The sequence below is a fragment of the Ovis aries genome, chromosome 6, assembly GCF_016772045.2.
Source record: "Ovis aries strain OAR_USU_Benz2616 breed Rambouillet chromosome 6, ARS-UI_Ramb_v3.0, whole genome shotgun sequence".
NCBI lineage: Eukaryota > Metazoa > Chordata > Mammalia > Artiodactyla > Bovidae > Ovis > Ovis aries.
In genome coordinates, this window is record NC_056059.1 from 118,141,073 (window position 1) to 118,163,602 (window position 22,530).

Below are 22,530 nucleotides of genomic sequence, written 5' to 3' on the forward strand. Positions count from 1 at the left end.
AAAGAACCCGTCGGCAATTACGGGAGACCTGGGTGCGATCCCTGGGTTGGGAAGAGCCCCTGGAGAAGGGAAATGGCACCCCACTCCAGTGCTCTCACCTGGAGAATCCCGTGGACAGAGGAGCCTGGCGGGCTGCAGTCCACAGGTCACAGAGCCGGTCATGACTGAGCGGCTTAGCGCGTGAGGGTCAGTGGCTTCCCAGGTGGCGCTCGTGGTGAAGAGCCCGCCTGCCGGTGAAGGAGACAGACGAGATGTGGGTTTGGTCCCTGGGTCGGGAAGAGCCCCTGGAGGAGGGCACGGCAACCCACTCCAGTACACTTGCCTGGAGAATCCCGTGGACAGAGGAGCCTGGCGGGCTACAGTCCGCGGGGTCACAGAGAGGTGGACGAGACTGAGCGACTAAACCGCAGAATGAGGTTGAAGATGCTCAGTTTCACGTTACTTGCAGATAGCATAGTTGGGCTGTATGTCTTGACCCACTCTGACGATCTGTTAGTCGGTGTATGTCGGTCACTGGTGTGTAGAGTGCTTATTGGCACACAGGACAGCCTCTCTTCCCTGCACTTCACACAGACAGGCCTGTGCCAGCCCCACATCCGCGAGTCTGTGAGCACCTTTTCCCAGCAGCATCTGCTCAGTTTGTGTCTCCACGTCCCGTCTGGTAGTTCTTGAAAACCTTCCGACGTTTCGTCATTATCGTACGTGGTGTTGTATCTGTGATCAGTGAGTGGCCTCCTGTGTTACTGTGAGACCCGCTGAAGGGCTCGGACGACGGTTCACACTTTTTAGCAATAAAGTATTTTTAATTGAAGGGATAGCACTGTCTTTTGGGCATAACACACTGCACGTTAACAAACCTGAGCAGTATAAATGTAACTAAGATGTACTGGGAACCAGGGTGCCTGCACAGCTCGCTTTGCTGGGTCGTGGCTCACTGCAGGGGACTGTAGCCGAGCCCACCATGTCTCCACAGCGCCTGGGGTTGGATTAGTAGGGATGAAGCACAAGCTGGAATCAAGATTGCCAGAGGAAATATCAATAACCTCAGATACGCAGGTGACACCACCGTAATGGCAGGAAGCAGAGAGACCTGTTGATGAGAGTAAAGGAGGAGAGTGAAAACGCTGGCTTCAGGCAGCGCATTAAAAAGCAGAGATGTCACTTTGCTGACAAAGGTCCCTCTAGTCAAAGCTGTGATCTAGTAGTCACGTACAGGTGTGAGAGCTGGACCATAAAGAAGTCTGAGTGCCAAAGAATTGATGGTTTTGAACTGTGGTGTTAGAGAAGACTCTTGCCAGTCCCTTGGACAGCAAGGAGATCAAACCAGTCAATCCTAAAGGAAATCAACCTTGAATATTCATTGGAAGGACTGATGCTGAAGCTCCAATACTTTGGCCACCTGATGCGAAGAGCTGACTCCTTGGAAAATACCGTGATGTTGGGAAAGAGTGAAGGCAGGAGAAGGGGATGACAGAGGATGAGATGGTTGGATGGCATCACCGACTCGATGGACATGAGTCTGTGCAAGCTCTGGGAGCTGGTGATGGACAGGGAGGCCTGGCGTGCTGCAGTCCATGGGGTCGCAAAGCGTCGGACAGGCCTGAGCGCCAGACAGGCCTGAGCGCCGGAGCAGCAGCTGTGTTCCTAGTCCGTGTTGCTTTCTTGATTTCAGTTTCTGTTTGTCTTCCGTTCTTTCTCTATTTTTGTGGCTCTAACTGAGCCTTTTCTGTGATCCCACGCTCGCTCCTTGCTCACTTCACCACTTACACGGCTCTTTCTTTGCTGACTTCAGTGGCTGCCCTGGCGTGTGTGGTCACCAGCTGGCCCAGGTCCGCTTTCAGATAGCATGCTGTTCCTTCCAGGGGGCGGTGTGCTTCGTGACTCCTGCCGCCACCCTCCTGGCCCCGCGTCCCTGCTGTTCGTGTCTCCTCAGGTCTCGAGGATGGTGTCTCAGGTCAGAGTCCTGCCTGCTGGTTTTTCTCCCAACACTGTAAACATCTGGCCTCACTCCCTGCCTGCCTGGTTGCTGGGGCGAAGCCAGGCGTAGTTCTTACCGTAGCTCCCCTGTAGGTAAAGCGTCCCCTGCCCCGAGCTTCTTTCAGGATTTTGTCTTCACCTTTGATTGTTCCCGAAGTTGAGGCTGACATGCCCTCGGGTGGCTCTCCTGGCGTTGGTCCTGCTGGGTGTCCTCTGGGCTCCCGGGTCTGTGGTTTGGTGTCTGGCGCTGATTTAGATAAATTCTCAGTTAGGATGTGCGCATGTCTTCAGTACCCCCCCTCTCCTCCTCTCGGGGTCCCCGTTACGTCATAGGCTCACCCCGCAGGCCTTAGATGTTCTCTGCCATCCCCCAGCCTGTGCTCTTGGCTTTTGGGGATTCTGTTGAGATCTAGCTCAGAGGTTCCTCCCCAGCCATGTCCAGTCTACTCAGCATCAAAGGCAGCCTTCTTTTCTGCTCAGGGCCTCCGCCTCGCGTTTCCTTCTGTCTCTTGCTTAGAATTTGCACCTCTGCTTACTGTCTGACCCGCACACTGCTGGCTTTAGCCGTTAGCGCCCTCAGCACGTTAGCCCCAGCTGTTTCTGGTTTTTGCGGCTGCGGGGTCTTCCTTGCCACGTGGGCTTTTGCGGCGGGGAGGGCTGCCCTGCCGCGGTGGCAAGCAGGCTTCTCCTTGCGGGGCTTCTGCTGTTCCGAGAACAGGCTGCAGGTTGTGTGGGCTCAGCAGCCGCGGTCCCCGGTTTCCAGAGCAGAGGCCCAGGAGTTCTGGCACTTGGGATGCACGGTCTTGGTTCCTCCGTGGCACGTGGGCTCTTCCCAGATCAGGGATTGGACCCTTGTCCCCTGCGTTGGCAGGCACGTTCTTTACCACTGAGCTGCCAAAGAACCCCGACCCCAGCTGTTCCCGGCCTGGTAGCTCCAGCGCCCCTGCCATGTCTGGTCCTGATGCTCGTTCTGTCGCTTTAGACTGTTTCTCAGCCCTCGGTATCTTGTGAGTGTTTAGCCAGACGTGATGCACTGCGTCAGAAGCTGTCTTCATTCTGTCGGCATCTCTCTGCCAAACCCTCAGCGCCCACCTTCAGTAGTGAGAGGACAAAGGTCCTTCCTGCCGGGCCCTGCCTCCCCCTCACGGTTCACAATTTCTCCTCCCCCTCGTAGGTAGGTGTCACTCCACACGTCACACGTGTGCGTGTGTGCAGTCACACGGGCACGTGCATGCACACTGACAGGCTGCAGCCTGAGCCCTGCAGCCGCTCGAGGACTCGCTTCAGTTCCGGCTCACGAGCTCAGCGTAGAGATTTCCCTGGGATAGCCAGGCGCCCTTTGTTCTTAACCCCAGCTATGCGAAGGCTCATGAGCTAACCGTAGAGATTCCCTGTGATAACCAAGCTCCCTTTGTTCTTAACCCCAGCTATGCGAAGGTTCATGAGCTAACCGAAGGTTCATGAGCTAACCGTAGAGATTCCCTGTAATAACCAAGCTCCCTTTGTTCTTAACCCCAGCTATGCGAAGGGAGACCTGGATCTTTCCTACATCACGTCCAGAATCGCAGGTACGCTTGCCAGCGCTGGCCATGAGGACGTCTTTTGGTTCTTTCCTGTCTGGTGGCGTGCGCCGGGTGCCAGCCTCGGGTGTCTGTCCGTGTGTCCAGTGTGCCTCCAGGCCCTGCAGCCGGCAGTCCTGTGTCAACCCAGGACCCCGGTCAAGCCCCCTCCCCAGTCTGGAATGTTCTGAAAGGCTGAGGTCCTGAGGGAAGTGATGCGAGGCCACACATGTTAAGTCCAGACACTTGGAGAGCCTGTGGTGCTTCGGGCCGTGTAGAGGCTGAGCCTCAGGAGGGTCTTGGGGACCCCGACTGGGGATCCGATGAGCGGCAGGGCAGGGTCTGGGGGCCTCTGACCCCCCCTTCTCAGGACCACCGTGCTGACGGGCCAGCCGCCACGAGCAGAGAGGCCTCACCCGGCCGACCTCACACCATGGCTGGAGAGGCTGCGGGGGCTCTTGTCTTTCAGTCATGTCGTTCCCGGCGGAGGGCGTGGAGTCGGCCATCAAGAACAACATTGAGGATGTGCGGCTGTTCCTGGACTCGAAGCACCCAGGTCGCTACGCCGTCTACAACCTGTCCCCGCGGACCTACCGTCCCTCCAAGTTCCACAACCGGGTGAGCAGAGGGCTGGTGCCAATGCTTAGGGTCCACCCCGGATGCCGCCTGGGGGTTGGGGGCAGTTCTCGAGGATCTCTGATCGTCACTGAGCCCGCGGTGCCTCCAGAGGGAACACCAGGCCACGCAGTCTCCTCTGCTGTCACTCGGCTCGTGGACGCCGTTCGCGGTGCAGAGAGTGAGCGCGGAGGCGGCGGTCTGCAGCTCTGGCCACACGGGCTGGAGCCTGGCTCCCGAGCCCTGCTGCACGCCTGGGCGGGCGGCGGCGGGTGCTGTGGGGAAGCCCGTGTCTGCACCCCGCTGGCGAGCCGCCTTCCCTGCAGGTCTCTGACTGCGGCTGGGCCGCCCGGCGGGCCCCGAGCCTCCGCAGCCTGTACCGCCTCTGCAGGAACATGCATGCCTGGCTGCGCCGCGACCCCGGCAACGTCTGCGTGGTGCACTGCATGGTGAGCGGGCAGCCTCCTTGGGCACTCAGGGCAGAGGGGCCTCCCGGCTCCCGGGCGGTGGCACTGGGATGAGACGAGTGGCCGTCTGGGCGGGCTCCTTGGGGCTCCTCGCTGAGCTGCCCCACCTCGGGCGACACCGAGCGCCAGCCGCCGACCGCTCCTGGCCGTGGCTCTGCCTGGGCCTGCGCCATGGCCCGGGCCTGGTGCCCCGGGTGGGTCCTGTCGTCCCAGGGCGGCAGACGCTGGAGGGAGCAGCAGCTGTCGGGGAGGGTGGGGGGCGCAGGCCCTGCACCTGCTGTGTCCACGCCTGGGTCCCCTGGCAACAGGGCTTCCGGCAGAAAACCGTCCTCACGGTGGTCTTCCTGCCTCTTTGGTGGAAGACGGTGGGTCCCCTCAGGCTGCTCTGCCTCCTGGGACCCTGTGTCTGACCCCCTTCTGGGGCTGAGGATTTGTGGACATGTTGTCCAGTGGGATACCTGCCGGAACCTGCCCTTGGAGGTCAGCGCTGCCACCCTGGCGTGGGTGACGTCAGGCAGGAGTGACGATGGGGAGCCGCGAGGGTGCCCGTGGGTGGCCGGGCGCAGAGGTCGGGTCGGGACTGTGAGTGTGTAGCGTGTGGTCTGCCGCCTCAGGCCTTCTGCTGTGGACCCCTGCGCCCCTGCCGCAGGCGGGGTTTCCTTAGCCCCCCGAGGAGCCCCAGCCCCAGGCAGAGGCCATGACCGTCCCATACATGCCCTACGCTCTGTCCTAGGACGGGAGGGCGGCGTCGGCCGTGGCCGTATGCTCCTTCTTGTGCTTCTGCCGGCTCTTCAGCACCGCGGAGGCCGCCGTGTACATGTTCAGCATGAAGCGCTGCCCACCGGGCATCTGGCCATCCCACAAGAGGTACGGTGTCTGCCGTGGGGTGTGGGTGTGGTGGCGGGGGCGCGCAGGCCTGCGGGTGCAGCCGGGTGGCTTCACTTCCTGCCCCACCGGGGCCCTGGAGCAGCGCCTCTGTCCGTTCCTGGCCCCTGCCTTCCCAGCACCATGGCTTCTTGCTCGGTGGGCAGGGGCACGTGGCCCGCTGGCTCCAGCTTGCAGGTGGAGCGGCGTCTGGGAGCTCTCTGGGTGCACACGAGGGCAGCGCCCCCTCTGCGCTGTGTCCCCTGCATCAGGGTCTGTGGGACACGTGGGTTTCCAAGCTGTCTTTGCTGACCACTTACACGAGATGGTTTCCTGGGTCTGCAGCTGGCCCCTGCCCACCCGCTGCCTTTCTGGGGCCACTGCCTGCCCCCAGGCCAGCATGTTTCGCTTCCAGCCACCTCACGGCAAGAGGGAGCCTGGTGCTCTGAGGAGTCATTAGGCCCTAGAGCCTCTGGGGAGGCTTCCCTCCTCTGTGGGGAGGGCCTTGGAGCGGGCAGAGCTAGGGCCCTGACCCTGGGGGACACTGGGGAGCGTCCAGGCTGGTGAGGCGCCGCTGTGGGCATCGCCCTCACTCGGGGTGGCTCCGTGGCCTGGATGGTGGGGTGGGGAGCTTGCCCCTCTCCTCGTTGTCGGCTCAGCCTGTCGGCTCGCTGCCCGGGACAGCACCTTGTCTCTCTCCCTCCTGAGAGGGCTGGCCGCACTCTGATGTCTTCTGTGTGGCTCCAGGGGGTGGGGGCCCATCCGCAGTGCAGAAGGGGCAGGAGAGCAAGGGCTGGGCTGCCAGGCAGGCTTCTGACCCTTTCAGCCTATCAGCCTCCCGTGCGGGCCTACCCAGGGCTCCGGAGCTGTGCCTGCAGTGAGGGCCCCGCTCGGGGTTGTGGTCGGAGCCAGCAGTGTTGCTGCTAGGGTGTGTGTGCCTGGCCCTGGGCCCCCTAGTAGACCCCAGGCTGCTGCCTTGGAGACGTGCAAGTGTGGAGAGTGTCCGCTCCCTCCTGCCCACAGCAGCTAAAGAGCAGTGCCAGCTCTGAGCGCACGGCTTCTCCACGCCTGTCAGAGAAGCCGTTTTGGAGCCTTCGGCTGGCCGCCAGCCCAGGAGGGACAGGGCCCACAGGAGACGCAGGCGGGGTCTGCGCCCCAAGGACAGGTTGGCGAGGGAGGCTGCCGCTCAGGGGGCATGAGGTCACCCCAGGGACAGTCAGATGAGGCGGCCTGCCCCGAGACTCGGAAGCGTTGCTGGGAAGTGTTGGGGCTACTGGTCCGTGTGTCCGAGGCTCTGACGAAGTGGAGGCTGGAAGCCGTGCTTGAGCAGGGAGGGAGCCTGTCAGAAGCTCTGTGCCTGGAGGGGCGTAAATGCCATTGGGCCGTGTCAGAGGACCCAACAGACACACCCCCTCGGGTCCCTGTGGGAGACGGAGTCTGGAGGAGGTCCTGAGGATTCCCCCAAGTTAACGGAAGAGCTTGAGCCTCGGACGCCCGGAGGACACAGCAGGGCACAGGACAAACCAGAAGGCACGCCTGGGCCGCCGGGAGCCACCCCGGGCGCCCTCCGCACGGCCAGTGTGGGTGCCGAGAGAGACGCGGAGGCCACGACAGGAGGCCTGGGGCGGGCTCGGGTGACCCAGGAGAGCGTGACGGGGAGCATGGGCCGGGGGCGGGCGGGGGTTGGGAAGCCGCTTCGTGGCGCTGTGGGCCTGCGCCCCGGCCCTCACGGAGGTGGGTAGGGGCGTGTGCGGGCCGCGCCCAGAGGCTGGAACTCCCGGTCATGCCGCCCGCCCACTCTCACTGCCCAGGCTGCCTGCTCATCTCGGCCTTGGCTCTTGCTTCTGCTTCCAAGCTCGCTCAGGCTGTGGACGTGGGTCACGGGTCCTGGCTTCTTGCTGTTGGTGAAAAGTGCCCAGGTCTCCTGGCACACGGCGGTCTTACCACAGCTGTCGCGAGTGGCGAGAGTGCTCTGGTAACATGAAGTGTGACAGTTGTGGGTTCAAATTCAGTCGTGGCCCCTGCTTGTTCCCGGGAGACAGGTTAGACCAGGGCCAGAGATGGCAGCGCCACAGGGAGGGGGAGGGGCCACAGAGAGGGGGTGGAGCCACACAGGGGGCGGTGCCTCAGAGGGGGTGGCCCCACACTGGGGGCGGAGCCTTGTGGGGCGGTGCCTCAGGGGTGGCCCCACACTGAGGGGGTGGAGCCTTGTGGTGGGCGGTGCCTCAGGGGGTGGCCCCACACTGAGGGGGCGGAGCCTTGTGGGGGGCGGTGCCTCAGGGGTGTCCCCCCACAGAGGGGGTGGAGCCACGCGGGGGCGGTGCCTCAGGGGGGTGGCCCCACACTGAGGGGCGGAGCCTCGCGGGGGCGGTGCCTCGCAGAAGGGGTGGAGCCACGCAGAGGTGGGCGGAGCCTCAGGGAGGGGTGGTGCCCTACGGGGCAGAGCCACACCGGGGCCAGGCCACAGAGGGCAGTGCATGAGAGCGGGCGGAGCCGTGGAACCGTTGGAACGTGAAAGGAGTCGCAGGAGCAGGTTGCAGACCCACAGAGCAGGACGCGGACGGTCTCAGTGGCCAGTCGAGCACGTCGGTGGGTCAGATCAGAGCCACAGCATGTCCCACGGTAGGAACGTGTGGTCAGAGCCCTCGGAAAGGCCCAGTCTGGGCCCGTAAACTGCAGCAGATTGAGAACAATAGAAGTCATGTGAGACGCGTTCCCAGGCCATTGAGGAGTTAATCCAGAAACCAGGACAGCAAGACTGCTTTGGAAACCCTAGATGTTTCCAAGGGAAAAAACCTACTTCTGAGTAGCCATGAATCAGAGGGGAAGTCTCAAGGGAGATGTAAAGACACTTTGAACTGAGTGAAAACTGCGTCAGATTCACGAGATGACACTAGAACATTGCTTTGAGGGGAATTTCACATGAAATGCTTACCTGTGATTGAAAAAAGGTGGACGTCCTGGCAGGATCCAGAGACAGGGAACACGCGTGTGACGTAGCGTGTGGGCTGCACGTGGAGCACGTGGATGATCCCGTGGGCCAAGTACGGAGCGCGCGTGACCCGGCTTGCCTCCTGCCCTCCAGGTACATTGAGTACATGTGTGACATGGTGGCCGAGGAGCCTGTCACGCCCCACAGCAAGCCCCTCCTGGTGAAGGCCGTGGTCATGACGCCAGTGCCGCTCTTCAGCAAGCAGAGGAGCGGCTGCAGGCCCTTCTGCGAGGTCTACGTGGGGGATGAGCGCGTGACCACCACGTCCCAGGAATACGACAGGATGAGGTGGGCTTGGGCGCAGGCCCTTCTGTCTGCGCAGCCTCATGCTCCTGGAGCTGTGGGAGGCGCCTGTTCTCTGGGCTTGCAGCTGGGTGGTGGGTCTCAGGGCGGTGGGCTGGAGGCAGAGCTGGCGAAGCCCTTGGGGTTCCTCCGGGTCTTTGTGCTGAATGGCTCCTTGGGCGTCATTTCCCGGAGCATCCTTCCGCCCAGACCCTGGCGTAATTTGGTAGAAAAACCACGAGGCAGGAGGAGACGCGCTTCGGTCTTCATCAGCGTGTGTGCCTCTCGCTGACGTAAGGGAACTCCTGGTCTTGGTTCTGTTCTCCAGAGACTTTAAAATTGAGGATGGCAAAGCGGTCATTCCCCTGGGCATAACGGTCCAGGGGGACGTGCTCATCGTCATCTATCATGCGAGGTCCACCCTAGGAGGAAGGCTGCAGGCCAAGGTAAGGGGGAGGGCGCCAATGGCCCTGGGCTCAAAGCTGAGCTTGGCCCTTCGTGTGCAGTGAGGGCGCCAGTCCTGCCTGTGCGGCAGAGCCGGTCGGCAGCCTGCACCTGCCCTCTGCACGGGCCTGAGGGCCTGCTGGGCTGTGGCCTGGGGCTCCCCTGCGGGCCCAGGAGCTGCTTGTCAGCAGAGGCACCACCCTGATGTCTGTGTGTCCCTGCGACCTGGAGCCCTGCCTGCGGCTCTCAGACACTAGGACCCGTGAGAAGCCTGGCAGGGCCCCCACCCAGCCTGAGGACGGCTGCTCCTGTGCTCCCTCCCGCAGATGGCGTCCATGAAGATGTTTCAGATCCAGTTTCACACAGGGTTCGTGCCTCGGAACGCAGCGACTGTGAAGTTTGCCAAGTATGTTGGTGCCACACCATGGGGGGATGGGGGGTTGGGGCACACAGACACCCCTGCTGTGGGTGGGGTGCAGATGAATGCCGCGCGGTGGAAACTGGCAGGGGCCCAGGAAGGCTCCTGCAGGAGGTGCCACGCGGGGGCTGCTCGTGGTGATGGCTCGGGGGGCCCCCAGCGTCAGTGGTGTGGGCTGGAGGTGCTGCCCGTGTTTCTGCGTGTTGTTGCTCCTTTAAGAGCCTCGAGGCTCGTGTTTCCGCCTGTCGTTGCCCTTTAAGAGCCTCGCGGCTCGGTCCGGTCTGTGAGTGTGTTTTCACGTTGGTTCCTTGCGTTCTCCTTTATGTGACAACAAGGCGGAGACGAGGAGGGTCGCATCTTTAGGCCCCAGGTTTTTCTCCCTCAGGGAGGCTGCCTCAGGGCTCCCATAGGCCTTGCTGCCTGAGGCGTGTCTCTCAGTAGATGCCGGTGATGAGGACACTGAGCAGAAGAGCTCCGCGCCTGAGCTGGGAGTGGCACTTCCTGCTTGGGTCACGTGTGCGGGGAACACAGGGGTTTCGCTGCAGGCCTGGAGCGGGTAGACAGGAGGTGGGTGTGACTCGGGGGCTGCGGACCGTCACAGCCGGAACCTCGAGCCGCCGCACGCGTGGCGGCGGGGTAGACGTGGGAACGTGGTGGAGGTGGGGATGCCAGGTGCTGGGGAGAGGCCGGGCAGCCCTGTTTGGAGTCCGAGGAGAGGATGCAGTGGAGACAGTGCTGGAAAGACCGCTGGCCAGAAGTTTCCTGAGACTGACCTGAGAGCCATCAGACCGCAGAAGCAAAGCTGGACGCCGGGGCCCCTCTGGTGGTCCTGTGCTTCAGACTCAGAGCTCCTAGTGCAGGGGGCCTGCGTGCGATCCCTGGTCAGGGAGCTAAAGTGCCGCAACGGAACGTCCAGTGCAGCCGAGCGAAAAGCACACCGGAAGCAGCAAGCAGCTCCTGGAAGGAGGGGGGCCAAAGACCGAAGAGGACCTTTCCAGTGCCCCCGAGTGGCCTTCAAAGTAAGGAGACCGGCAGCTGCCATGCACCCGCGCGGTGGATGCACTTAACGGAGAAGAGCGTCACCAGCTGGGAATTCCACGTCCGGGGGAATCACCCTTCAAAAGCGACAGCCGGTCAGAGACGTGTTCAGGCAGCGGAACGTTTGCGGCGCATGTGCCGCGGGTGGACCTGTGGGGCCGCGTTCAGGACACGTGAGGGAATGGGCATTGAAAAGAGAAAGCCCCTGTTAAAGGTGGGCAGGAGGCTCCTGGCACTTCAGAGGGATGGCGTCCACGTGGCCAGTGAGCTCCTGGTGGGCCGCCGTGTCCCTTGTTGCCCGGGAAGCAGTTCAGAGCTGTGAAGGCGACAAGCACCACGTCGGGAGCCACGCAGAGTTAGAGTCTTTTCATGATGACAATTCCTTGCGATGAAAACCGCTGAGATGGCCGTAGAGTTGGAGTCTTCTTGTGATGAGAACTTCTGAGATGGCTATAGAGTCTTCCTAGTGGTGAGAACTTCTTGCGCTGAGAACCGCTGAGATCTCCATCTCAGCGACTTCCACGTGACAGGGCGGCGCCGCTAGCCCTGCCCCCAGAGCCTCAGGCTCAGTGGCTCCAGACTGGGTAGAGGCCAGTGCTGTTGGTGGGCGAGTGGTGGGTGAGCCGTGGCGCCACGTCTGTGACCCCTGGTGTCTGCTCGGGCCTCCCGTGGGGTCACTGCGGCCTGAGCAGCGGCTACCCCTGGGGGTGTGGTCCTGCTTGTGTCTGGAGAGAGACTGGGTTTACTCTGAGTGGACAGGGTGCTGTGCTTCGGTGCAGGTCACACCTCTGAAAGTGGACTCGTTGGTTAAAGAGGAGAAAGGCAAAGGGGTGCCTGTTGAAAGAGACGCTTCAGAAGGACTCAGATTCCTTGGGGGGGCCTCCTGTGGTGGGGGCGGGGAGCAGGTGTGAGCGAGCAGGTGTGAGCGAGCAGGGGACAGTCTGGGGCGAAAGCCAGTGCGTTTGTTCCCTGCCCAGTGGGTGGGGCCTGGGCCCTCTGAGACCCCAGCCCTTGGGGGACACTGGGGGCTGCACCTCTGGTCACAGACCTCATTGTGTCCTCACCGGCTGTGAGGACCCTGGCCTGGGGGCCGCCTCTGGGCGGGACCGGGCGGGGAGGCGGGGTGGGTGGCTGCCAGCATGCTGCCAGGAGTGGGCCCCGGGGCCCTGCCGCCCTGGAGCTGAGCTTTAGCAGCCTCGCGCACTCCGTAGGCTGGTCCCCACCTCGTGGACGGGCCCCTCCCCAGGCCCTTCACCGCCATCGCTGTCGGCCTTCCCTGCCGTGGTCCCCGCGCCTTCTCCTCCCGACGGCTGACTGTCCCTGTCCCATCTTCTGGGGGCGCCCCACTGGGACCCGAAGGAGAGCCCCGCGGCCCGGCAGCCGCTCCGTCTGCACCCACGTGGGCCTGGCCTCACCCCGCAGAGGCCCCTGGTTCCCTCATCGTGCAGAGGGGTCATGGCTGCGAGGAATGGGAAGGACTGACCGGTGGACGTCACTCTGGCGTCACGCGTGCTTGCTCACCCCATGTTGTTGGGTCGCGACGCCGCAGGCCCTCGGGACCCGCCACTCCTTTTTAGTTCTTCCCCTCGTCCCCTCACTGTTTTTACACGCACAAGCAGTAAGTAACGCGAACAGAGGTCAGCGAAGGATCCGCCGCGGTCCCTGCCGCCTGGCTGAGGAGCTGGGGGGCACCAGTGCCGTCCTCAGGTGGCCTCGGGGGAGGAGGCGCAGACTGGAATTCCCTGCAGGCGGAAGGCCGCAGGCCTCGGGCTGCCCGGTGAGCTGGCCGCCGAGGCCAGGCTGCTCCCACCCCGCGGGGTAGGCCATTGCCTCTGCAGCAGCTTCCAGAGGTCTTGGTTTGTGGGCATCTGTTCACAGGGGTTTTGCCAGGATGGATGGCATTGTTTTTATTTGAACCTGCATTTTACGATCTGAGAGCCTGATCCGATTTGAAGCCCAGGACCTGAGGGGTGATGGGAGTTGGGCTCCTGCTCTGAGAGTGTGGTCGGGTCTTGCTGCACACAGACCCCACAGGCTCTTCTGCCCCTTTGCTTGGTGGTGGCTTGCACGTCCAGAGCATGAGGCGCGGGCGTGGTGCCAGCCGAGAACGCGGTCCTGCCCTGCGCTCGCATCCTGGTGGATGTTGACCCCTGAGGTGCCCGTAGTCCTTCCTAACCTGCGTTTGGCCTCCAACTGCAGGTATGACCTGGATGCTTGCGACATCCAGGAGAAGTATCCCGACCTGTTCCAAGTGAGCCTGGAGGTGGAGGTGGAGCCCAGAGACAAGCCCGGCCGCGAGGCCCCGCCCTGGGAGGGTGCGGGCATGCGAGGGCTGAACCCCAAGATTCTCTTCTCCAGCCGGGAGGAGCAGCAGGACGTCCTGTCCAAGTTTGGTGAGATCTGGCGTTGTGGGCACGCCTGCGGGGGCCCCCCGCAGAGGTCATCCTGGTGGCCCCCCGTCCGTGTGTCACGGCACCTCTTTGCAGAGCACTTTGTGAGCGAGCACAGGAGGCTCCGTGGCGGTGACCCTGGGGCTCCCTTGGCCACAGTGCAAGCTGCCTGTGTTCTTGGCTGGCTTTTTCTCCATTTTTTTACGTGAGGTGTAGCTGCTGCCAAGTCGCTTCAGTCGTGTCTGACTCTGCAACCCCATAGATGGCAGCCTACCTGGCTCCCCCATTCCTGGGATTCTCTAGGCAAGAATACTGGAGTGGGTTGCCAGCTAAGTGTCCCTAAAAAGCACGTACACCTCTGTGAGCACCTGTGTGTGCGTGGGTATGCACGTGTGCACACGTGTGACCTCGGGCAGCAGCGGTATCCATTCACAGATGGGCCCGCATCGGTCGTCCTGTGGGTTCTGGATGTGCAAGCTCGACCCAGCCCTGGGCCTGGTCCCGGAGCCCTGAGTGGGGGGCCTGACACCCCCTCTTCCTGCAGGGAAGCCAGAGCTCCCCCGGCAGCCTGGGTCCACTGCACAGTACGACGCCGAGGCCAGGCCTGCAGATGCTGAGCCCGAGTCGGACTCGCCGCATCGCAGCGCGGATGCCGACCACTTCCTGCACACGCTGGACTGGCGGGGTGGGTCGTCGGGCCTGGCTGCCACGTGGGGCTCCCCTTGGCGGCCCCTCGTGCTGAGCCACAGCTGCCCTGCTGTCGTCTTTGCAGAGGACCGGGACTCAACCACGGGCCCGGAGGGTCACCTAGCCGAGGAGGATCCTTCTGTCGTGGCTGAGGACGGTTGTGGGAGCGAGCCATCCGACGAGGAAGCCCCGACGCCCTCTGCGGAGAGCGGGGACACGGCAGACGAGGATGCTCCCGACCCCACCGCGCCGCAGGAGGACAGCGTGGACCTCCTGGGGCTGCACGCGGAGGCGGGGCCCGCGCCCACCCCCCAGGCCCCCGGCGGCCCCCCCAGCAATGCAGACCTGCTCAGCTGCCTGCTTGGGGCCCCAGGCCCCACTCCGGAGGGCGCTGCAGGGGGCCTGCTCGACAGGGACACGGCCCTGCTCTTCAGCAGCCCGGCCCCCGCGTCTCGCACCCAGACCACCGCCCCAGCCGGTAGGTGCTGCCGCTGGTAGTGCCCTGCCATTCAGGCACCTTGAGCCATCGCCAGGCGGCGCTGGTCAGTGCTGACCCCGCACTTGGGGCCCAGGTGCCTGGGGAGGGTCGTCCCAGGGTGGGTGCCTGGGCTGAGTGTGCATCGCCGTGCCCGCACTCACGCCCGCCCGCTCGGTGTCGTCGCAGCTGACCCATTCGGCCCCCTCCTGCTGCCGCCCGACACGGACGCCGCCCCCAGCTCGCAGCCTGACCTCTTCGGGGAATTCCTCAACTCGGCCGCCCCGGCCACCCAGCCCACGCCCTTCCCCTCCACCCACAGCGCTCCGCCGCCGGCCTGCAGCACCAACTTCCTGCGTCTGGGTGAGGGCGGGCATGGGTTCAGGGGGCAGGAGGCAGGTTTGGGGGTGTCGGTGTGTGGCTGGCTGCAGCGGGAGGAGGCCCCTGAAGAACCTCTCGAGGAACCAGACACTGGTCTCCGCACCGCCCTCAGAGTCTCCACTTGCTGACCCCGCACGCCGTGTCCTCAGCCTGAGGGAACCAGTTGGAGGGCGGCCTGGAGGGTGTGAGCACAGCCTGAGGGGCCCTTGGTGCCCAGCAGAGCCCTCATAGCCAGCCTGTCCCCGGGGCCCTGAGAGCCCGTGTGAGGCTGTGTGTCCGCCCTGCCGGGGACCCTCAGAAAGCACCACTGTCTTCCCAGGGGACCTGCCCGCCGAGCCCAGCAAGATGACAGCCTCTGCCAGCCACCCCGACCTGCTGGGAGCCTGGGACGCCTGGGCCGAGGCACCGGCCCCCGCGCTGGCTGCAGATGGTTAGTGGGGAGACTGTGCCCTCCCCAAGGAGGGGGGTCAGGAGTGGGGCCCAGCCCCTCCCTGCCATACTTGGGGCTGGCTCTGAAGTTTTCACCCCGACCGTTCCTTAGCGCCTCCTGCAGGGCCGCCGGGAGGCTGCAGGCTGTCCTGGTCTGCCCTCCTGAGGCCGGGAGGGCACCTGGCCTCTCCCTTGGCAGGTGTGTCCTCTAGGAGGCGCCTGTGCTGAGTTGTGCTCTGGAGGCAGCGGTGTGTGTGAGGCCTGTGGCACATGCTCGCTCAGTTCTGTTCATCTGCGGGCCGTGACTTTACAGATGTGCGTGCGCACGCTGGGTCGCTTCAGTCCTGTCTGTCTGTGACCCTGAGGACCCCAAGGCTCCTCTGTCTGTGGGGTTCACCAGGCAAGAATCTTGGAGTGGTCCCCGGACCCTCCAGGGGATCGTCCCAACCCAGGGGTCAACCCGGGTCTCTCTGAGCGCCTGCCCTGGCAGGCGAGCTCCTCATCACTGCGCCGCCTGGGAAGCCGGTTCCAGAGGGGACTCCGGCGGCCTCACAGGCCGTCCGCCCTCTCCGTTCGGTTTCCTCGTTATGAGGGAGGTTGGTCATTGTTTTGTGGGGTCTGCTTACCTGTGTTTCCTTTGAGAACTGCCCCACGTTCCTGATTTCTCTGAATCAGAGGCTCTCCCTTTTCCGTTTAGTTGGCGAGAGCGCTTTCTGAGCTGCTGTCATTGCAATGACCTCACAGTGACCCCTCAGTGACCCCGGAGCTGGGGCAGGACAGCCTGTAGAGTCGCGGAGAGAGTGGGGAGCGCTCGCGCCCGGGATGCGCGCCGAGGGACGGCGGGGCGGGCCCAGGCGGTTTACACGGGCTGCCAGGGGGGCGCCCCACGGAGCCTGGGGGTGGCTCCGCTGCACGCGGCCTTGTCCCACGTGAGGTGACCCACCCAGTGAGGCCTTCAGCACGTGAGCTGGGGCAGAGACTCTGCCACTCCAGTGCGTGGGTTCTGATGCCCCTGCTCTTCTCCAGGCCCCTTCTTCTCTCCTGGAGACCAGCCGGCCCCTTCTGGCCTTCCGGCCAGCCAGACCAAGTCTCAGAGCCAGGACCCATTTGCAGACATTGGTGACCTCAGTTCCGGCCTCCAAGGTAACCTGACGGCCACCTGAGGCACGTGGGGAGCACCAGGCCTCTCTGGGGGGGGAGTCTGCACTCCCCTGAGGCATGTGGGGAGCACCAGGCCTCTCGGGGGGGAATCTACACCCCCCTGAGGCACATGGGGAGCACCAGGCCTCTTGCGGGGGCTCTGCACCCCCCTGAGGCCGTGGAGAGCACCAGGCCTCTCGGGGGGGTCTGACCTCGCTGAGGTGCGGCCTCACCTGGTCCCCCAGGGCCCAGCAATAGCAGGAGATGCTCCTCTGCCTCCTCTCACGAGCTTGTCGCCGAGACAACGCCAGGAGCTGCCAGAGCAGCTCCTCTGCCGGCCCCGTGGGGTGTGGGGGCCAGCTGGGGGCTGCCTCAGCCCAGGATGCTGGAACCTGCCTGCCTGGCCCGGGGTGTGGGGCTGGGGTGCAGGATTCACCACTGTCACTGCCCTCTCTGAGAAGCCCTCTAAGGACGTGGGGTCTCTGGAGCCACGAGTGTGTCTCTTCCCTTGGCAGTTGGGAAGCGTGTGGAATTTCAGGTGAAAGTAACATCCCCAGACGCTTGCCGGAGTTTCCCAAGGTTTCATTGTCTCCCTGAACGTGTTCCTGGAACTGCGGGTATGTCCGGGCTCTCTGAGGCAGGGCCATCCAGAGCCTCTCGGGCGCTGCCTGTGGTGGAAAGGACTTCTCAGGATCTGGGGCGCCCGCTCTCAGGGTGGAGCCCTGCCTTCAGCCCGGCACTGTGACCCCAGACGTCCATCACACCCCCCTCAGAAAACAGAGCCCTGCTTGAAGCTCATGGTGCTGAAAGGAGAAACAGACCCGCATTCTAGCTGGAGACCTCAGTATCCCTGTGTCGGCACGGATGGAGCTGCCAGACGGAAGGCCAGAGAAGCTGTGGGGCTTCCACAGGACGCTGCCCAGCAGCAGGACACAGGCCCTCCGCACCCAAGCAGCCGCCAGGAAAGGCCGCACACTGGGCTGCGAACGACCCTCAGCAAGAGAGCGGAGACCACAGCGTGCGCCACTCCCCGACCAGCAAAGCCGAACGAGGAGTCGGTGACAGTGAGACGACTCAGAAATCCAGCGTTTCAGAACTGAATGACACAGGTTATGTGGCAAGTCTTAAGGGAAGTAAAATTGCCAAACAGAATGAAAACGCAAGACAGCTAAACGTTAGCTTTGCAGCTCGAGCAACGCTGGGAGGGAGATGTGTGTCATTGAGCGTGCAGTTTGGAAAAGAGGAGATGGCTCACTGGTGGCGTGCATTCTCAGCTAAAGATGCTTGTAAAGCAAAGTAAGCTCAAAGAAAGTGGAAGGAAATGATGAAAAGCCCAAATCAGTGAGAAAGAAAAGAAAATTGAAGAAAATGGGTCGATCAAAACGTCAGTTCTCTGAGAAGATCAGTAAAGCTGACAAGTCTCTCCTAAGATGGATTTAAAAGAGAGGCTAGCAAGAGTCGGCCGCAGAGCCTGGAGACGCCAAAGGAAGACGGACTCGTGGCCTCAGCCCTGCACCCGGGCCTGCTCTGCGGGACCACGCAGGGAGGCGGGTTGCTGGAGGGGTCTGTAACCATGACGAACATGAGCTCAGTCAGAAACTGCTGATGGAGGAAATCTCGAGGCCCCGCTGTAGAATTCCACCAAATGTTTAAAGAACACCAGTTCTGCATGGTCTTTCTAGGAAATAGGAAGAGGAGGGAATATTTTGCAGTTGATTTTATGAGGCTCAAAACCAGACAGAGACAGTGCAGAAGAAAACCAGAGGCCCCAAGGCAGCATTGTTCACAGACCAATGCGAGCGTGCGCCACGGCCAGGCAGGGCTTGTCCCAGAAGGCAGGGCTTGTCCCAGAAGGCACGGCCGGCTCAGCACCCGCAGACCCACGAGCAGGGCCCGCGTCAGCTGGCTCTGGAGGGGAACTGTGTGATCGCACCCACGGTGCAGAAAAGGTGTCTGCAGAGTCCATCCCCACTGTGGGGGGCACTCCCGACAGGCCGGTGGCTCGCAGTCTGTAGACTTGAGCCAGCGCGTCTTCAGAGTCCTGCTGCCCGCCTCACGCTGGTTTTCAGAAGACCGCACGCTCCCCGGGGCTGACCCCGGCAGTGTACGCAGGCAGGAGAGGGCAGAAGGGACAGGCGTGTGGCCGTGTGCAGACAGTGCTGTCTGCCTGGGAAAGCACTTCAGGTCCCAGGATGTGGGAGCAACAGACACACCAGGGCTGCTCCTGTTCACTGGCATCGCCGGCAGGGAGCCCCCAGTTCAGAGCAGCCCCGTCTACAGTCACCACAAAAGAAGGAAGAGGGAAACTCACAGCTCTTACTGAGCAGGCACTGGGCTTGTGAAGCTAGGAAGCTGACAAGGACAGAGGTCGGGGAGCCTTGGGGACTAGCTCGCCGCCCAGGGCCCAGCAAGGGGAAGGCTCTCCAGCAGCGTGTAAGGCGTCAGCTTAGTCCCCACCGGAATTCAGACAGACTCACTGTAGAACTTATTGGAGAGCTGGGGGAGGGGGTCCGTTCAGCCCACCAGGCCCTGGAGGACTCTAGCTTCTGGAATTAGCCTTGCATGATGTGGGCGGGACAGACACACGGGTCCCGGGGCAGGATGGAGGAGCTGGAAGACAGCGGTGCAAAGCCATTCGTAGAGGCACTGGGCAAGGAAAGAGGTCTCGCCCTGAGCTTCCCACTTTAAACAGCAAGTAAGGGGCCACTGCTCAGAGGCGGCTGTAGATTTCTGAAGCCTTTAGGAGAGAACCAGAAAGGCATGCCACCTGGACCACAATCCGTAGAGGAAAATGGGTAAATTAGACTTAATCAGAAGATCTGGCTGTGCGGAAGGCTGTCAGCAGGATGAGAAGCTGGAGTGGGGAAAAGGCTCTGAGCCACACGCACACCAGCTCCCGCGCATGTCGGGGCAGCAACGGTGAAACAGAGCCAGACGCGTCTGCCTTGGAGTGAGCAAGCGACGAAGAGGACGGCAGCCCCGCCCCGTGCCGGGGGCAGCGCCAGGCGCAGAGCTGGCGTCCGTGGCTCCCCATGGACCCGACCTCCCTGCTGGTCACCGCAGAGGCACATGCAGGCTGCTTGGGGGTCCGGCCCCAGCACACACGGCCGCCACTGGCAGTGGCCTCAGATGGAACCTGCCAGAGTCCTTCACAGCATGTCCGCCTGCCAGGCTGCTGGCAACAAGGGGCAGCTGGGTGTGTCCTGAGCGATAAGAGCCTATCACAAAGGCTGCCTGTCCTGTGATTCCACTTCCAGAAAGTTCTTGAGATGATGGTCACGGGTCAGAAAACAGGGATGTCTTGACCCTGCTGCTTGCGTGAATTTGTACACACGTGAAGTGGCCAAGGACATACACGTGACATGCAACCTGCCCACGTGTGCCAGTCGGGGGCTGGGGGCTCTGGTCACTGGTTTTGAGCTTCCTGGACTGGGTCCTGCGTGTGAACGCGTGGGGAGGGGAGCCCGCCGGGCGCCAGCTCAACATGGCCTGTTGCAGCCGCCAACCTGGGGCAGGCAGCCCGTGTGGGCCGTCGCTGATGCTCCCGCGGGAACTGTCTCCCCAGGCTCGCCTGCTGCGGCTGCTCCTGGGGGCTTCAGTCCCAAAGCAGCACCCCCTCCCAAGGCCAGTGGCTCCTGGCAGACGAGTCGGCCCCCAGCCCAGGGGACCCCGTGGCCCCCCCAAGCCAAGCCGCCCCCCAAAGCCAGTGTGCAGCCAAGGCCTAACTACACCTCCAGCTTCAGTGTGATCGGCAGCCGGGAGGAGCGGGGGGTCCGCGCCCCGAGCTTCGGTGAGTCCCCTCCCACCCCGGGCCCGTGAAGGGAGCACAGCAAAGCCACGTCTTGTCTTGTCCGGCTCAGTTCAGTCCTGGGGAAGGGCGTTTAAAGAGACTCCACCGGTGGGAGCCCCTTGGGACGGAAGTTCATGGTTTCAGGCCGGTGTCTTGGTGATCTCTGCCCCTGGCAGGCACTTCCGGTGGCCAGGCCACGCTGTCCAGGAGCCGCCTCTGCCTCGCTGGCCGGGCAGTGGTGGCTGGGCCAGACCTGACTGCAGCATTCTTCCCGGGGGGTCCCGACACCTGCCACGCCACCGCCCACCCTGGCGAGCCTGCAGCTTGGGCAGCTCCTTTGGCCCCTGTCCGTCTCCTTGCTGTGCCTCCGTCCAAGGGGTCCTTGAGTCCCTGCCCAGCACGGAGGGGCGGGCGGGCTGCCTGGGCGCCCCTGACCGTCTGCTCGCCTGCAGGTCCAAAGCCGAGGGTGTCCGAGAACGACTTTGAAGACCTGCTGCCCAGCCAGGGCTTCTCCTCGCGAGCCGACAGGAAGGGGCCGCGGACCATCGCTGAGATGAGGAGGCAGGACCAGGCCCGGGACGCGGACCCGCTGAAGCTGAAGGTACTGGGGGAGGGGTGCAGCCGGGCGGCTGCCGCCTCAGACGTGAGGGCCTCCATGCGGCACGCTGCGGGGAGGGGGCGTCCGTCTGCATTCACTGCTCTTCTGAAGGCTTTGCGGTGAAAGATCGCCACCTCCACGTGGCTGGGACGAGAGCCTTCTGCTCGTTAAGCGTCTCGCTCCTCTGAGGCCAGCTAGGTGTGACTCTGGTCAGGGTCTGACCCGCAGAGACCCCAGGGTGGTGGACATCTGTGTGCTCACACCCCGGACGTCGGCGGACAGGTGGGGGATGGGGCCGCGGGGTCCTCTGAGGGGCCCCTTGGAGTCCAGCCTCGTTCCACCGGTCGCTGGGGCCCCAGGCTGGGGGCAGGCGGAGGCTGCGGCAGCAGGTCATCCGGACGTCCTGCCGAGGATGGGGTCCCTGGTTCCACACGCCGGTCTCGTCCACGTCCCGTTCGTCCAGACCCGGGGACGTGCTGGCTGTGCCTGGGGGGCCATGCAGAAACGGGGCCGTGTGTCTGCACGGTCAGAGCCCGGCTCCGCTGGGGCTCACGCCAGCTGTGGGGCTGGCACAGGCCGGGTCCCAGCGCCCCTCAGCGGCACCTTGTCTCCTGCAGCTTCTGGAGTGGACGGAGGGCAAGGAGAGAAACATCCGTGCCCTGCTGTCCACGCTGCACACGGCGCTGTGGGATGGCGAGAGCCGCTGGACGCCGGTGGGCATGGCTGACCTGGTGACGCCCGCTCAAGTGAAGAAGCACTACCGCCGTGCCGTGCTGGTGGTCCACCCCGACAAGGTGGGCGCGGGCGCCGGGGCGGGGGTCCCCTGCACAAGGCGGGTGTGGACGCCGGGGTGGGTGGGCGCAGGGAGGGGCCGCCCTCACGGTGCCGTCCGCCCCGCAGGCCCGGGGCCAGCCCTACGAGCAGTACGCCCGGATGATCTTCATGGAGCTCAGCGACGCCTGGGCCGAGTTCGAGAGCCAGGGCTCCCGGCCGCTCTTCTGATCCCGTGCGCGGCTGTGTGTCTGGCTCTGGAGCCGGTGCTCTGAGCGGCCCTTGAGGGTGGCCGGGGCTCCGGCGGCGTGGGCAGGCATGGCTGCACCCGGTTGTCGCGTCGTGCCCATGTGCTCGGCGGGTCGGAGCCGATGGCGCTCCCGACAGGAGAAGAGAAAGCATTCCAAAGCCTCCCAGTTCTCTCAGTTTCCCTCTCGGCCCCAGAGGAAGCGTGGCGCTCCGTGCTCCCACGCGTGTTGCAGCCGTGACCTGTTTTGTCTGGTGGCGCGTCCACGAGGTGGGCGGCGCCACGCTGCTGACCTGTGGGATCTGTCCGTGAGCGTTCGTGTCTCCCCTGTAATCAGCCTGGTGACCACTGTACAGAATTAAACTATTTTCTGATGATCCTCGTCTCCGGCTGCCCCTCCACCTCCCCGCCCGTCTGCCGCTGTCCGCGGAGGTGCAGCGCAGGGACCCTGCCCCACGGCACCAGGCTCCTCGTCCACGCTGAGCCAGGCCGTCCACGGGCCCCGGGCTGGCGGTCAGTTGCAGCAGGAAGGCCGGGTGGTGTGGGCCTGGGGTCAGCACATCAAGACGGCCGGCAGTGGCTCTGCACCTTGGGATTTTGGTTGGAGGTGACGGTCCAGCCTCCTGTGTATCCGCACCCCTGGGCTCATCCCCTCCTGGCCTCCCGGCACCCATGGCCCGGCCCTGCCAGAGCTGCCGCCTGGAGTGCTGTGGGCTGGCTCTGCACTCTGCCCGCACTGTGCCCGACATGTGAGTCAGTGAGGCGGCTGTGATGCCAGGGAGATGGAGGAGGGCGCCACCGGTCTCAGGACCCACCCCGCACTGCGCTCTGGGCACGTCCTCAAGATCAAGGCTTCACCTGGGAGTCTGGGCAGCTGGACTCTGACCCGAAGCCTCCGGGACCTTCCTGGTCCCACATAGGGCGAGCCTGTGGCTCCCGGTGAGGCCCCGGGCCTTCCAGCCTCTG

The 22,530-nt window shown here is 63.6% G+C and overlaps 1 protein-coding gene across 5 annotated transcripts in view; it reads left to right on the forward strand.

The window, feature by feature from the left end:
• GAK (cyclin G associated kinase) overlaps positions 1-21,941 on the forward strand; it is a 48,759-nt gene extending 26,818 nt beyond the window's left edge. For 3 of the 5 annotated variants that reach the window (XM_042251770.1, XM_042251773.2, XM_042251772.2), the window contains 18 exons: positions 1,793-1,954; positions 3,496-3,545; positions 4,006-4,154; positions 4,478-4,600; positions 5,352-5,485; positions 8,568-8,762; positions 9,085-9,202; positions 9,527-9,606; positions 12,856-13,049; positions 13,591-13,731; positions 13,819-14,211; positions 14,398-14,571; positions 14,909-15,019; positions 16,045-16,161; positions 19,724-19,948; positions 20,401-20,549; positions 21,164-21,340; positions 21,447-21,941. In XM_042251770.1, coding sequence (XP_042107704.1) covers positions 1,793-1,954; positions 3,496-3,545; positions 4,006-4,154; positions 4,478-4,600; positions 5,352-5,485; positions 8,568-8,762; positions 9,085-9,202; positions 9,527-9,606; positions 12,856-13,049; positions 13,591-13,731; positions 13,819-14,211; positions 14,398-14,571; positions 14,909-15,019; positions 16,045-16,161; positions 19,724-19,948; positions 20,401-20,549; positions 21,164-21,340; positions 21,447-21,548 — 2,794 coding nt within the window. In that variant the 3' untranslated portion in view covers positions 21,549-21,941. The remainder of the gene's footprint in view (positions 1-1,792; positions 1,955-3,495; positions 3,546-4,005; positions 4,155-4,477; positions 4,601-5,351; positions 5,486-8,567; positions 8,763-9,084; positions 9,203-9,526; positions 9,607-12,855; positions 13,050-13,590; positions 13,732-13,818; positions 14,212-14,397; positions 14,572-14,908; positions 15,020-16,044; positions 16,162-19,723; positions 19,949-20,400; positions 20,550-21,163; positions 21,341-21,446) is intronic. The other 2 variants (XM_042251771.1, XM_027971351.2) reach the window with 2 other exon arrangements.
• Positions 21,942-22,530: the final 589 nt, after the last annotated feature.